This window comes from Panthera leo, chromosome A3, assembly GCF_018350215.1.
Source record: "Panthera leo isolate Ple1 chromosome A3, P.leo_Ple1_pat1.1, whole genome shotgun sequence".
Lineage (NCBI taxonomy): Eukaryota > Metazoa > Chordata > Mammalia > Carnivora > Felidae > Panthera > Panthera leo.
Window position 1 is genome coordinate 69,931,291 of NC_056681.1, and position 15,819 is coordinate 69,947,109.

The window sequence follows — 15,819 nt, forward strand, 5'->3', positions numbered from 1 at the left end:
GCTTTATTACAAGTCAGGCATTCATATCAGCAGCAAGCTGACAACTCATAAACAAATTCCCAGTGGCCATTAGCTGTCTGTTAAGTGAAACACACAGGTTATGTCATATAATGGAGAGAGTTGCCTGCTGGGGTAGTGGACACACCCGGATTCAAATTTCAGCTCTGTCATTAAGGTATGGGATTTTGGCAAGGTAGCTTCGCCAATCCACAATTTTCTCCTCTATAAAATGGGAATTTTATAAAACCTATCAAGTAGGATGTTGTAGTAATAAATAAGGTTAAGATGGACAAAGCACACTGTACGAAGCTTTTCACTCAGTAAACATGAAATAGTAGTTACAATAATTTCAAATTGTATTCAAACCCAAGAGGTGCTTATGGCACCAAGAAAGGAGGGACATCTAGTACACCTTTTGAAAAAATTTGATGCCTAATATTTTGGGGGAAGAAATAATGTATATTTGTAGATTTAGATTAATTATATGAGTTATGATTAGACTGGAAATGTTTTTTCCAACATCCAAACACTCATTCAAATATTTATTGAACCCTTACAACATACTCATCATCCAATTACTTAAAATTCCAGTAGTTGAGCTGTCCTAAATGGAAAACTGAGATTGCTTGAATATGTTGGTAGGACTTTTGCTTAACTTTTGCTTAACTTTTGCAAATATAAAATAGGAATGGTTTATTGTTTTACGTATGTGTTTCTATTATAAAGGTACAAGAAATTGGAAACAAGTTAAAGGGTGTACCGAGGTTTAAAACAGAATACTCACATTACCCTTAAATGTATTGAGATGTATATACACTTGCTTTCCAGAATGTTCTTTGGATTTATGTTACAAATATTTGAACCTTTTGCCTACCATTCTAAAATATGGATTTCCATTGAGAAAACCTTCCTAAGTACATTCTTACATGTATTTAGGGTATGAATATGTACACATTGTGTGTATTCATTTAGCATCATTCTTTTCATAAGTTAAAGAAATTTTTTAAATTGAGATAGAACATACATAAAGTTTCTTACGTGTAGATACCTCATATATGTAAAGCTTAAGTGTATAGTTCAGTGAATCTTTACAAATATATATATCCATGTAAACACCAAGCAGATCATGTGAAAGGCTCCACTGTGCCATCTTTTAGTCCATATTGCCGAAAGGTAACACAAATTCTGAACTCTATCACCAGAGTTTAATTGTGTCTGTTTTGAATTTCATATAAATAGAATCATAATATACACCCACTTAGTTGCTGCCTTAAATTGTTTATTTCATTTGTTTAGATTTTTACACAGAAGGAACAAAGGAACCATTGTCTTCTTTACTCAGCTTGTCTGTACTAACATGTCAGTGTGTAATAAGAAAACTACCACATCTTATACACACTATTGAGTATGAATGATCTAAACTTCATTTAAAATGACCCCAACATAGATTTACAGAAACATGTTTAACATTTCACTACTAACATTCACAAAATTTTAGGGCCATCTATGCTGCTGCCGTTAGAGATTTCTTTCAAATGTTCACATTTTTCCAGGAGTTTATATCTATTAACTACTCACACCCTGAAATAGGTTAGCAGAAGCTCAAATGTATTAGTTGTCTGATTTTGTGTTTCTCAATTTACAATCTTGAAAATTGAAACAAAGAACATCAGTGACCTTACCCTATCTGTAGCAGTGATTTAGAGGCAATGCCACATCTAGAATTTAGTTAGAATTTAGTTTTTCAGATGACATGCCACATTCTGTTTACACACACTGTGTATATAACATGGCAGGAAAAGATTATGAGAGAGCACCACACCCATTCCCATATCCAAGTAGAAACACATAGAATCCATGCACAAGAGAAAAAAAAAGCCATGCAATTTTTGAAGAGCTCTGATACAACTAACCAAAAGACTTTTTGTATCTAAAACCTAACTGGAACATTTAAGACTTATTATTTAGCAAAGACCGAGAAATTTACCAATTCCTAAGTTTTGATTAATAGAAAAGGGACTGTGCCATAAAATTATACATAAGTACACAAGGGAAAAAAGTATATAGGTTTTGCATAATATTATTTTGCATAACAAACTCAAAACTTTTAGAATACAAAAATGATTTATTCTGAATTATGTCATAATCACTTATACACTTCTTGAAAGTACAGTTTGCATAGAAACTTCTAACAGTAGCTTTATTATCTCCAGAATAAAATAAAATCCAAATATCTCTGGGACTTAATTTTCTATGATCATTTATAGGAGTTAACCCTGCAAGCAATGTGGCCACTAAATGTTTACTGAGAAAGGAAGATAAAACGTGGTCAATGACTTTTCAGGAACCACGGTAGCTTCAGGTAGTCTCACAATATAGCTAACAATAGCATAAATATTATATAGTGTTAGTCGTTCCTGTAGTAAATCAGGAGTTGTTTTGTTTTGTTTTTTATAAATTTATTATCACATTTCATTTAATGGTATCCAAAGCTGGAACATGATTTCACTGGCATATATGTAAATGTATGATAAAATATGTTTACAATAACTACAAGAATATCTTACTTGAGCTTTTAAGCTCAAATATAGTATCTAGCTTCTTTGCAGATACATATAAATAATTTTAACTTATAGGAGAGCCTCAAAGACAAATCATAAAAGGATAAGTCCATTAAATACCTATATCTATATACTGGAGTAAATATAGTAAACATCACTATTTAAGTATAGGATTGAGATGAATAAATGTATTAGTTTATATGGAGGGTGCAAGTTTTTACAAATGCATTTGTGTTAAAGGCTTGCTTAATTATAATAAAAATTCTCAATTAGAATTAAAAAATTAAGTACCTACGTAATATTTTTCTTTATTGCAGCAGTTGAAATATTGAAAGCCTAGAATTAATCAACCGATATATACCATCACAAGAAAAGCATATTGAACAAGGTTCTTGGAGGGTACAACAAAGTATGACATTGCCAATGCGCTCCAAGTCTATAGACTTGGTGGGTTTATCTGAGGATATTATCTTCATGATAATCCACAGAAAGTGTTCAAATACTTCTTGCAGATAGAAACAAGAATTCTTAACAATGAATGGCCTTAGATTTCTATGCTTAACAAAACTCACAAAGATTCTAAGTTCCTTAAAGAAAGAACCTTGTTTTTCCCCATGTCCCCCTAGTTCAGTCTCCAGCTTAGAGTGGGTGCTTAAAGAAATTTTGTGGACTGACAAACAGAAAGTAATGTTTTCTCTTTTTTCCCTGGCCCCCTATCAATGTGTTCTCTACACTGTAGCCAGAGTGACATTTTGAAATATAAATTTGATAATGGCACCCTCCTGCCCACCTTCCACACTAACCCCTTCCATTGTTTTTCCATCACTTTTACCATAAAGATTCAAATCCTTGCTTGATATGATCTAGAAGGCCCTGAAAGACCTGGCTCCACTCCTCTCTATAAAAGCTCCATCCTCAAGGGCATTCTCTAAGTTGTTTGAATATGCCACAACACTTCCTATAGCAGGCTTTTGTACCTAGTATTATTACTCTGGCTAATCCCTTCTCATCTCTCAGATTTTAAACATCAATCCTCAAGGAAACCTTCTTTGATAGGTGAGTTCACACTATTTTAAGTTCTCAGAATATCATGTACCTGTCCTCCAAAATACATACTGCCATTTTAAGTCTCCATTTACTTTTTTTTTTTTTTTTTAATAACTGTGTCTCCTCATTGGAGTGCTAAATCTAGGAACGTAGGAGCTATTTCTGAGAGTTTATTCACCATATTATTCCCAGAGCCTACTACTCAGGCACATAGAAAGCTTTCAATCAGTATTTGTTGAATAAAGAAATGAATGTAGAAATGACTGAGTGAATATGGCTGTCTCTCTGGTAACATTAGTAAAGTCTTAGAAAGAAGGGACTTTATTAAATGACATCTATCACACTGCCATGTTTAGTAATTTATAGTAAATAGCCATCATAAGGTGTATGTGTTCATGACCATTTAAATAGGGAAAGTAAATAAAAGGGACACTCACAGTCTAGTATGAAATTTTTAATAAAAATGACCCTAAAATACATGAAACCTGAAAGTCATAAAAAAAGGATAACTTCACTTCTCATTGATCAGCCTTTTATTCTCATTTTTAAGCTGGATAGCCATGGAATTCACTAATTCTTTTAAGCTGCTAAGAAACTATTAGTCCTTTTAAGCAGAAACTTATTAAATAATAATGGTCCTGGGGCACTTAGATGAGTACGGTTCACCGAAAAAGCTATGTACCCCATAAGCATCCATCATTCAAGAAAGATGACATTCTTGGATAGTTGAGTTCTGAGGCTGACTTTCAGGGTCAAAGAACATAAGTGATGCATAAGTTAGTTCTGTTCTATCAGCCATTTATATATATATATATATATATATATATATATATATATATATATATATATATATTCCTCCTGAATAATGCCTGAACCTAAAAAAAAAATCAATCATAATAAAATGGAAATCTTATTGAGCAGAGAAGAGAATACAAGGCTCTAGAATACAAGTGCCTGTACTCCTAAGCAGGCTCTGCCACTAACCTGGTCATGACACATAACCTTTCTTGTGTTCTCCTTCCATTGCTACATAAATAAATATATAAAACTTGCTAGGCCTGAATAAAGTAGAGTAAGGATGAAACAGAGCTCATTAAATAAAAATATTCTAGAAAACCATAGATACAGAAGTTGTGGCAACACATTCTGGGCCAGAAAAAAAAGGAGAGAAAGAATATTATCATTGTCTTTTTAGTAGTTCTTACTGTATTTTTAATATGAAGTCAACCAAATGATACTAAATATTAAGTTAATAGAGAAATTTAGTCAGAACTAGATGTAATTTGAATCTTATTTAATGTTGGCTGTTAATTTTTTTCCTAAATTTTCTATAATGAATGTGGATTTGCTTCTAAATTAGTTTTTAAAAAGAATGTGGCAATCAGTGTAAATACTGGCTAGAGGCAGGGTTTTGCTTATACTTCATCTGAATAGAAACCATCTATCCCTAGCCATCAATACATGATTGGTGTTCAGAGAGGCATCCATTCTCAATTAATTATTTAATAGTCACTTGACACACATGAAATAGAGAAAATACACAAAATGGAGCCAATCCTCCTGGGCTGATCAACTCTGCCTTTATCACTCCATCTCTCATTTCTGTGATAATCAGAAGAATCCAGCCTTTTGTTTTCCTTTCATGATTAGAGGTGATCTTTGCACTCTGTTTCCAGATCAAATTTTCAAAACGAATCAATGCTCCAGAACCATCCTGACGGATTTTTCTTTTCTGAATTGAACTAACTTATGCATCAGGTACTAGACTGTTCAATTATGTATCTTGGTAATTCTAAATTCTTCCTGTTATGGAAAGTTATCCATTGGCAAAATAAAATGCATTTCAGAAACATCTAATTCTGCTTCTCTTCAACATATTACTTTTGCCATGCTTTCTCCACTCTTAAGTGTTCCTGATTATGCATGATCCCTGGTTCCCTACATTTAAAATGCACAAAAAAATAAAAAATTTAATTTAAAATACCCTCCCACACAGAACAAGCTGTCATTGTGTCATATTTGTTTCCTAATTTAAGGAAGGAAGTTATATCTCAAGTGTCCTTCATTAAACTGCCTGCTCTGTATTTTAAAGTGACATTAGGATACTTAGAGCAATATTCCCATAAAATAGTGTTCATTTTTCAAAATTTATTTCTATTAATCAGTGCAGATGTATGGAACTTCAAATCATCATAAAGCAAAACATCATATGTAGCCATTTCATTCAAGATTTACAATTAAATGAGATTTGGGAGAGGAAAAACATGTACTGTTTTATTTTTGTAATAAATAAAATTAGGCTTTATTTGGTAAAACCTAACTATAAAGCCTGGTGTTAAATCCATGGAAATTTACTGGCCAAGCTGAAGTGCAGTATAGGCCATAGAATACATAGTCTTCTACAATTACTTAGCCAAAATATAATGGGGGCGGGGGGGAACCTTCATGAAGGCAGAGAATAATAAAATAACCCTTTACATGTTTTTCCCCTTAAACCCATGAAGGCTACAGAACTCTTCTTTCTCTAATGACCAGCTTTTTTCTTTCTAAGTACTCCCTTTAACCTATCATAAATTTTACCAAGTCTTCATTTCTCTTAAAGTCAAATGAGAGAGAACTGCCAAGTCTAATAAGATTTACAAGGGCTACATCCTCTTATTGGTATCAGCAAAAAAACCCCAAAAAACAAAAACAAAACAAAAAACAAAAAACAGGGGACATTATACAGTAAAACACAGCCACACATAAAGGTTTTGTCCTTACAGCTAAATCAGATTTAGTAATCTTTTTAAAAACAACTTCAGTCATACATGTCATTTATCCATGTGTTGACTGTCTTGATTTGACCCATTAGCTATCTACTTTAAACCCTGACATCTCTCCTGCTCAGCCACAAATAAATCCATGTTTTATCTTTTGCATATCAGTCACTTTCTGTTCATAGGTTTTTCGGTATTTATAAAATATTTTTCCTTGGTCATTGTCATGTAGCAACATTGGACACACATTAATGACTGAATTTTATTTATGAAAGGGAGAAAATAAAACTCAAGTATGGTTTTTGTGTGTGAGTGTGTGTGTGCGTGTGTGTGTGTGTGTGTGTGTGTGTGTGTTTAACTCTGCACTGTTTCAATCCTTAAAAACAACAGAAATTACAGCCTGGCCTCAGATAAATATCATTAGCTAAATATACTCAGGAAATCTCTTGCAATCCTTCATATGCATTCCCTATTTTATTAGCCTACAGAAGCCTCCCAGTCCAACAACATCTAAATTTCTGTGCTATTTATCTTCCCAAGGCATCTGCTAATTGAGAAATACGTTATTTAATCTCTAACATTTCTAAATATTAGCTGACCTGTCTCCCACTTCAAGAAACCAGAGAAATCACATAATTTTTCCTAAACTGACAAATGTTGGACATGGACATAACCGCAGAAATTCACATTAATTCCAAGAACCCTCCTCCTTCTAATCAAAACAATTTTCACATGTGCCCCCTCCCACTGCCCCATTTTTCCACAACCAGGAGCAGGACTTTACATTTTCCTTATAAAAGGCAAAGCAGTCCCTACGAATCCTGTTCCCCCTGTCCTTTACCATGAATAACAAACGTGGAGATTTCAACCATACTGAACCACCCCTGCACTTCATTCTTCACCAAACGTGTGCCCAATCTTGTAGATGCTTGTCTGCATCTTATGGGGAACATCTGCGTATTACAGACTTAGAGGTGGTAGAGGAAAGCACAGCGGTCATTCAGGTGGGCCATGGCCCTCTGAAGATGGGGAGCAGCCTAACAACCCGAGGAGTCTGAAGAGGAGAGGTCCTTGTACTTGCCACTTGGAAGGAAGTGGGGCTGGCACAAAGGGTTCCCAGGAGGAATCTGAACCTGGAAATGGGTCTGCTTAAAAACCATTAAGAGGATGCCAAAGGAGGAGCTGTGGGAGGTGATAAGGCCGAGAGGCCACAAACAGGTCTTCACCTTGCAAACTAGCTGCAACACACTGTCCAGAGAAGGAAGACCCCATGCACCAGCCGGCCCCGCCTGCCTCGCCCTGCCTCCCCGCGCCCTGCCCAGGCCGAGGCCCCCGGTGGGTCAGGCGTCGGGCCTTACCTTGGCTGCAGTCCTTGCCGCGGAAGCCGGTTCTCGAACAGTCGCACACCGCCTGGTCGTCAACCACCGAGCACACGCCTCCGTTGAGGCACACCCCGCCCTCGCCCTCCTCGCCAGCCTCGCAAGGGCTCCCCCCGCCACTGTTGGGCGGCTCGTCGTCCAGCTTCACCTCGCCGCTGTCCACTGGCAGGGCCTGGGAGGAGTTGACCCTCACGTCACGGATCCACCCTTTAAAGGGCTCTCGCTCCCGCACCGAGGCCAGCGTCAGCTTGAGCGCCGCAGCGCGCAGTTCCGGGGGCAGCCCCCCGACAAAGAGGCCGCTGAACACGGTCATGTCCCTGCGCTTCGACTTGACTTCCACCCACTTGGCCTCCACCTGGTCGATGAAGAGCGTGGTGTTGCGGAACTGGCGGCGGATACGCACGTTGTGCCAGGCGCCGTCGTTGACCGGCGTGTCGGCCAGGAGCGTGGCGGGCTCTGCGCAGAAGATGGAGAAGCTGAGCTGCAGGCGGCCGCCGCGCGTCAGGATGAGCTCCAGGAAGTCGCAGAAGCCCTCGTCGTCGAAGTAGAGCACGAGACCGCGGGCGCTGCGAGTCTTGAGCTGGAAGCTCATCTCGCTCTCGCAGCAGGCGTTCCACTTGGGGAAGCGTGTCCACTGGCCCTCAGCGCCCGGGAACTCGAGCCCGCTGCCCAGCTCTGCCCAGCAGCCCAGGAGCAGCAGCGAGAGGCACAGGAGAAAGCAGCCCCCGCGCTGGAGAAGCGCCGTCCCCATGCTCGGGGCTGGGGTGCGGCGGGGGGGTGCCGGGGCCGACAGGGTCAAAATGGTCCTGGACACCGTGACGTAGAAATAAGGGTCTGGAAACAAGTAGGGTAAGGGGATGGGCAGGAGTGGGAGGGATGCGCCCTCCTTTATCTACCTCTTTTTTTTTTCTTCTTCTTCCAGCAACCCCTCCCTCTCTCCCTGTAGTCCCCTCCCAACTGGAAAACGTAGACCTCAGTGGTACAGGGCAGCAGCAGATCTTCCAGTCCAAAGGGAGGATACACTTTGGAAGCAACGTTCTGGAAACGGCGTTAACAGAAGGTCAAGGGAAGTCACTTATCCATTTGAGTCCGATGACCTAGTTCAAGGGCATCGGTGGTGTCAACAGATGCTTCACTCCTCGAATACTATCATCTGCGAGGTACCATCAGTGGTACCGGGCAAAAGGGAAACAGAGTCCGTTAAGAAGCAAATACTTGTCAGAGAGGTACAAGAAGTCAGCAATAAGCCAGGATCCTTGGATACTTGTGAGTACCTCGAGTGTCCTCCAGATGTGATGTCCCAAACCAGAAGGGAGAAAAGGGTTCCTTGCCTCTTTACGGCACCACTTAACCCCTGAGTGGCTTCAAAGGCCTGTTTCTTCTGTCATATCATGGACCACCAGCACCCCTGTAGCCAATGCAGAATTCCTTGTGCATGGCCTCACAGGCTGGATTTTGCTTCTCTTTTTCCCTCCCCAACGGTAGGGTTCAAACCCTGAAGCTGTGAAATAGCCAGAAGCTGTTAGATGTCACAACAGCTCCTCTTCTTTTCTCTCTGCCTCTGCGAGGCCAAATTAAGATGCCAGCATATCAATTGGTTGTGTGTTGGTGATGCATTTTGGTTTTGTCTTTTTATAAGGACCCAGAAAATCTGCAGAGAATTAAAATAAAAATTAAGTTCTAAAGTCATTTATAGTATCATATAAATCATCATTCAGTTCAGAAACCAGGTATATAACTAGAGCCATTAGGAAGCCAGAGTTAACCTTATTGGAAGGGGCGTATTTGTCCTGATCTACAAGGAAGACCTGATGTCTCCCAATAGTTAATATTGCACTTTTACAATCAGCCATTATGCCCTTATAGTTTTTTATAACTGTTAATAGGTAACCCTCTTAGGATTTTATACAGATTTGTTTATGGTTATCTTTTACTTTTTCTGAGAAAGTTTATTTTTTTTAAATATGACAAGGGGAGCAAAAGAGGCCCCTTTAAGGGCTTCTGCTTATAACATGCACTGATAACATGGACAATAAAAATACATCCTATTCAAATCTCAGTTAATACAGATTTTACAACAGGCAAAACAGATCAAACTGCGACTGGCTTGAATTTGTATAACATTCCTACCATTTTAGGTTTTTCAAAGAAAGAACATTGATGGTTTCTTGGGGGTGTCTTTTCAATTTCAGACAAGTATTTTCCTTTTATTAAAAGAATAATCTGTTCTAAGAGAAAACATGTAACTGGAGTCATATCTATTTTGGGCAGCATTTATGTCTCACTTGCCATGACATTAACTCCTCTAAAGATGGGTAAAGTATTTAATATTTTGCCAAACAGTGTAGTGATCCTTACTCCCCTTTGAGTCCTTATCTGGCTGTCAGCTCTTAGAATTTGTGTGGTCAGAACAGCAGTTGGCATGTGTGACACCTTAGCTGCTGTGGCTCCAGGATGCTAGAATATGAAATCATGTCTTTGAATCACTCACTATAAAATCACCTCTTTATCCAACCCTAATCTGACAGTTTCCTGAAATGGTACAGAAATCGTAAGTAGTGAGTTGCTTTTAAGCCTTGTTTGTTTGTTTGTTTGTTTGTTTTTTGCCAAAAGAACATTACTCTTACATTTTGACAGAAAGAAAGAAAGAAAGAAAGAAAGAAAGAAAGAAAAAGAAAAGAGAAAGAAAGAAAAAGAAAAGAGAAAGAAAAAAAACACAAATGGTTCATCTGGTCATGTCAAGCAAACGCAAGCATTTCCCTCAACATTTCCCACTATACCACCCCACCCCCTGCACACACACGCACAGGCACACACGCACACACATTTATTGCCTGGACACAGAAGCTCACTATGCAATTAACACTTTTTTCCCCTACAAGCTGAAACTAGCAGTAATTTATGGCACCGCATTGTGCTGCTGCTCCTCCATGGAGGGAGCTAAGAGCATTTCTCTTCAGTACAGAGCAATCCCTACAGGTGTCAGCTGAGAGCCACCAAGCTAGGGGATCCCACTTCAAGTTCCTCCCCAGATGAAATTGATGAGTGGTTCTCTCTTTTTCAACACACACACACACACACACACACACACACACACACACGGACAACACAGCACATATAGACACATACACATTGGCCAGTAGAAATAAAAAAGAAATAACCATCTCAGTTGCTTATTTATTATGGCTGATACATTCCACACCATCAGCAATCACCAGCCATATCTTGCCTACTCCTGTGCCAACCCCAAAGAAAGGTGCTCTTAAAAATCATCCTAAGATAGCATATTATTCAATATACTCTCATTTTTAAGTGGACTCGGACATCTGCCAATTTTTCAGTCATTTTGCAAAATAAATCTGAAATTTCAAGATCAAGAGTAGTGCTTTGAAACCATCCTGAAGCTTATGTGTTAGAAAATCTTTGTGTGTGTGTGTGTGTGTGTGTGTGTGTGTGTGTGTGTGAGGGGGGGGGAGAGAGAGAGAGAGAGAGAGAGACTGGATTGGAGCTGATTATTTTATTAATTAATATTACATAGATCACAAAACCTTTCTTCACTCCTCTCTCCTTCCCTCCTCCACTAATGCATACCTTGACAATTTTTTAAGGAATGGAGGAGAGGGGGGAAACACATACATATTCTTACCACAGGGAGGTCAACTGACTCTCCCAGTTCTTAGAGGAAGCTCATTGTGTGTGAAGAGTATCTGTATTTATATGGAGAAAGAGGATTCTCTCTAGGTGCCGGAAAAACCTGGTGAGTTCACAAATTAGAGGATGAAATAAAAGGATCTGAAAAACAACCTTACTGCAGCCAAAGGAAGAAGCGCTCTAATTCAAAAGCAGACTAACAGCCTCATTAATCTTTTCTTTCATTTCCAGAATCAAATTCATTCCCAAGCCACTGGAAGGATCGATACAGTATGCTCGTCCGCTGCAGCTGCATTTATTTTAATATGTTTATAACACACACACACACACACACACACACACACACACACACACATATACACATACACACACACACATGCACACATATCTTTCCATGCATCCTTCAATATATACCATCACCAAGAACCTGAAATCTTTGGGATAATTTTTAGAAGTGCCTTTCCCCCCCACCCCCTCGCTTTTGCAAAGTCTCTTAATACCAATGCACACCCAAATTCTCCCTGGCTTTCCCGCCCAGTCTCCAAGCTCCATCTCTAATACCAGTGCAGTTTCTTGGAGCCTGGAGTCAACTGCACAAATTAAGGATAGGCACAGCATGGGGCTGATGGGGAAGGGAAATAAAGATGTACATACAGATATATTTTATTGCTTTGGTTTCTAACTTGTCTGTTTTCTTTCTTTTGCTAATAAATCACTGCATTCAGCCTTTAAGTTACTATCCTAGTTCCACCATCTCATCTTCTTGCCATCTATTTAAAAAGCTTCATGCAAAACAACGAAGATCTATACTCCTCCACCCTCCCACCACCCATCCTTCCTTGTGCATTTGTGGCAGCTCCTGGCTCAGTTACAAGGGGGAAATATATCCTTCTCCAGCTTGCCTCGCCCCATCCCCTCCCCCAACCCAAATTGAGCTTCTTTACCTGCCCGGTTATTCCCCTTAGCTCGACCCAGAGCCTGAAGCATGCATCGGTCAAAGCGAATTTCCTGAGGTCTGTGGATAAGGCGACTGCCGCTGCCTTTTCAGAGGCGTCAGGCTTGAGCGTCTATCTCCAGGAGTGCGGGAGGGGAGAACAGGCAACGGAGGGGAGCAGGAGGAGGAGGAAGAGAGGGAAAGAGCTGGGAAGGAGGAGGCGGTGGTGGAGCCTGAGAAGGCTGGGTTACGTGACGCCGGGTGCTGTCCTTCTGAAAGAGAAGGGCGGAGCTGAGCTCTCCGCAGTACCATGGAGAGCGGCGGGCCGTCCTCAGGCAGAGATCCTGGTGGGCTGGGCCCGCGGGCACAGCCCTTCCAGGTCGGGACGCTGCGGTGCGAGGTGTTTATACCTCCGCTTCGTCCCTTTGCAGGGGAAGCCCGATCCTGGAGGCGGGGACCTGCCGCAAGAGCTTCTAACTTGTCACCACCCACCCTACCCCAGAGAGAGAGAGAGAACCAGAGAACCACGTAGCCTACTGAGCATGCCCAGGCCCCTGCTAGACCCACGGAAACCTGTGTGGAGATTCCACTTCTCCGGGGTTTAGTCGTGATTGGGCGAGGGTACCTGAAAGGGTGCCACGGAAGAGCTGGGCAGCTAAAAGAAAGGGGGCAAGAAGTCAGTGATTAAGATGAGCTCCGGGTTTACTTGCGCACTTTGGTCGCCTGTTTGGAACCCTGAAAAGCTGCAGCTCTTCGAGGAATGCAGGGACAGGCAAGACCCACACAGTCTCAGGCATTCCCCTAGATCCAACGTCCCTGCCCCACCCCTAACTGTGGCCCTAACCTGAGCGATCTTCAAACCTTCACGATCTGCCTACCAATTGTGCCAGAAAGACCTAACAGGCTAATGCACCAACTTGTAAACCAGACTCAAGTCTGTCTGACAAGGTGCTTTCTGCGACAGCCTCTTGTCACCCCCCAGCTTTCCGTGCTCTGCCTTGGCCACGGACATTCTGAGCCAAACCAAGTTCTGTACCTGTTTAACTCTTCTATCCGTCTCCTCCTGTCTTTTGCAGCTGGTAAAACCTGGAGGAAGTGAAACTCCGTGCGAGGCTCTAACCATATCTTTGGGCATGCCCAGTAGGCATTGCTGGGTTTGGTGACAAAGGAGTTAACTTTCAGGGAGCTTGCAGAATAGGTGGTAGACAAGTCCGAAGTGTATGGCTTTAAATTACAGTTTGAGTGCTATGGACATTTAAATTCCTAACCCTATTATATTCCTAACTTAGGTTAGTTTTAGAGCAGAAAGATCAGACATATTCATTTCAACACCACAAACCTAATAGCTCCAGTCTCAAATGCTATAGGATAAGACTATTTTCTGCCTCTAGGCCCTATAAACCAAGACTGTAAGAACTAGACAAATTCAGGAGTACTGAAATAACATACATTCCAAATGCAATATTCATTTCCTTCCAAAGAAACCATAACTTATTCCTATGATAAGCATATTTATACTTTCACTACACTTGTAAAAGAGTCTAAATAACTTGAAGGTAGGAACCACAAGTTTTATTGTTTCTATTGCCTTTACAAAGACAGAGTGTCAAGTGATTACACGTATAGAAACTAGAATCAGGTCATCTGGGCTTGAATTCCATCTCTGACATTTACTAGCTGTGACCTTGAGTAAGATACTTAACATTACAATACCTCAGTCACCTCATCTATAAAAAGGATATAGTAATAGTTCCCACATCATCTGTTTGATGTTGTAAAGAACAAATAGATTAAATGGGCATAAAATATTTGTAATTGTGTTGAATAAATACTATTTTTATTAGTTTCAAACCTACTTAGTTCTGCTTGATCCAATGGAAGTCACTTCTCTGAAATCCGGATTTCTTGGCTTTAAAATAGGAATACTAGTGATTTCCAACTTATTCTCCATATTTTCTTTGGGAATGGACTGAAATAATAATGTTGCCATGATTAAAAAATAAAATAAATTAAATTTTAAATAATGTAGAGCTAAATCTCAAATTTAATGCCTGATCTAAGGTTATGCAGTCAAGAAGTGAACTCGGACCAAAAAAAAAAAAAAAAAGAGTCTACTTAATTCAGGGACTGTTTTGATTTTTCTAGCATTTACCATTAGGTTTTAGAGCAAACAGCATATAAGATACATCCATATGTGTCTAGTATGGAACTAAACCTTACTGCAAAAGTAAGTGGAATCAACAACCAATTATTAAGAATTGAATTAAAAGTTTCTATAATGCCCCTAAGATCTTGCATGTATATTCACCAGTGAATCCTATGGTGATGACAGATTTCTAGATGCACTCATAAGAGTAAAGCTCTGTCCCTTACCGGAATCATAAAAACAAACAAGCAAACAAAAAAAAAAACACACACACATTAATTGCCACTATGGTATACGACCTGAACAAGTATCTTGTTTATTTAATTTTGCCCTTGCAAATTTTGATCTTATCTTTAATTGGGCTACACAGAACTTCCACTGTATTATAGTTTTCACTGGACTCTCTTCTGTGGTTTTGATTCAAAGATGTGTTAACATTCTTACTTCTTATGCATAAGGTTTAAAACAAAAAGTCAAGTCTTCTGTGTCTGCCCCTTATGCTCGCACACACACACACACACACACACACACACACACACACACATGCTCACACACACACACACACACAAGTAAGGAACTACCTTAGTAATCTGCTTTGCAGTTATCAAAGTAACTACTATATCTAGTTTAAGGAATATGGACAGCCACAAGATCTGTTTGTTTTATTCAGTAAATATGCATAGGGAAAATTATCAGTATGTGCTTAGAATGGGAAAAAATTACAACATAATTTAGTGATAAAAGCTCTTACTTTATTTTACAGTATGACTTCCTGTGTTGTTTCTACAGAAATTGCTTCAACTTTCTGAGAGTTTCCTCATCAGTGAAATACGGATAATGGCATCTCACTTCATAGGAGTTGATGAGGATAATACCAATGTTTAATGTTACGTGCCTACTCCATGCCAAGCATGCTCTGAGTGCTTTACTTACATTAACTTAGTTTATCCCTCAAAGCAGCCCTATGAGGTAAATTCTAGAATTTCACTCATTTTGCAAATGAGAAAAGAAAGCACAGAGAGATTGATCCAGACAGTCAAGGTCACACCTAGCAGATATAAGTGCAAGGAGTAAGATACAAACTAACACCTGTGTTGTTAACTACGTTGTTACAATGCCTCTCATCAAATGATCAAATACTCCCAGCACATTGCTTGACACAATGCAGATACTAATAATGTTAATTCCTTTTTTTTTCCTTTCTAAGAATTTTATTAAGAGGAATCTGGGAAACTAGTCAACTTTGGGATGTTGTAACGTCATTCCTTCATGACAAATACAATATGAAATAACAATGAAAACAGGTGAGATGTTTCTAATGTTGTTATTTTGTTGTTGTTGT

General features: G+C 39.6%; 1 protein-coding gene across 19 annotated transcripts in view; it reads right to left on the minus strand.

The window, feature by feature from the left end:
- Window positions 1-8,497, minus strand: part of NRXN1 (neurexin 1) — a 1,135,337-nt gene extending 1,126,840 nt beyond the window's left edge. For 18 of the 19 annotated variants that reach the window (XM_042932252.1, XM_042932251.1, XM_042932247.1 and 15 more), the window contains exon 1: window positions 7,726-8,497. In XM_042932252.1, coding sequence (XP_042788186.1) covers window positions 7,726-8,497 — 772 coding nt within the window. Of the gene's footprint in view, window positions 1-6,573; window positions 6,623-7,725 lie in introns of all 19 variants that reach the window. The other variant, XM_042932234.1, reaches the window with a different exon arrangement.
- Between the last annotated feature and the right edge of the window lie 7,322 nt (window positions 8,498-15,819).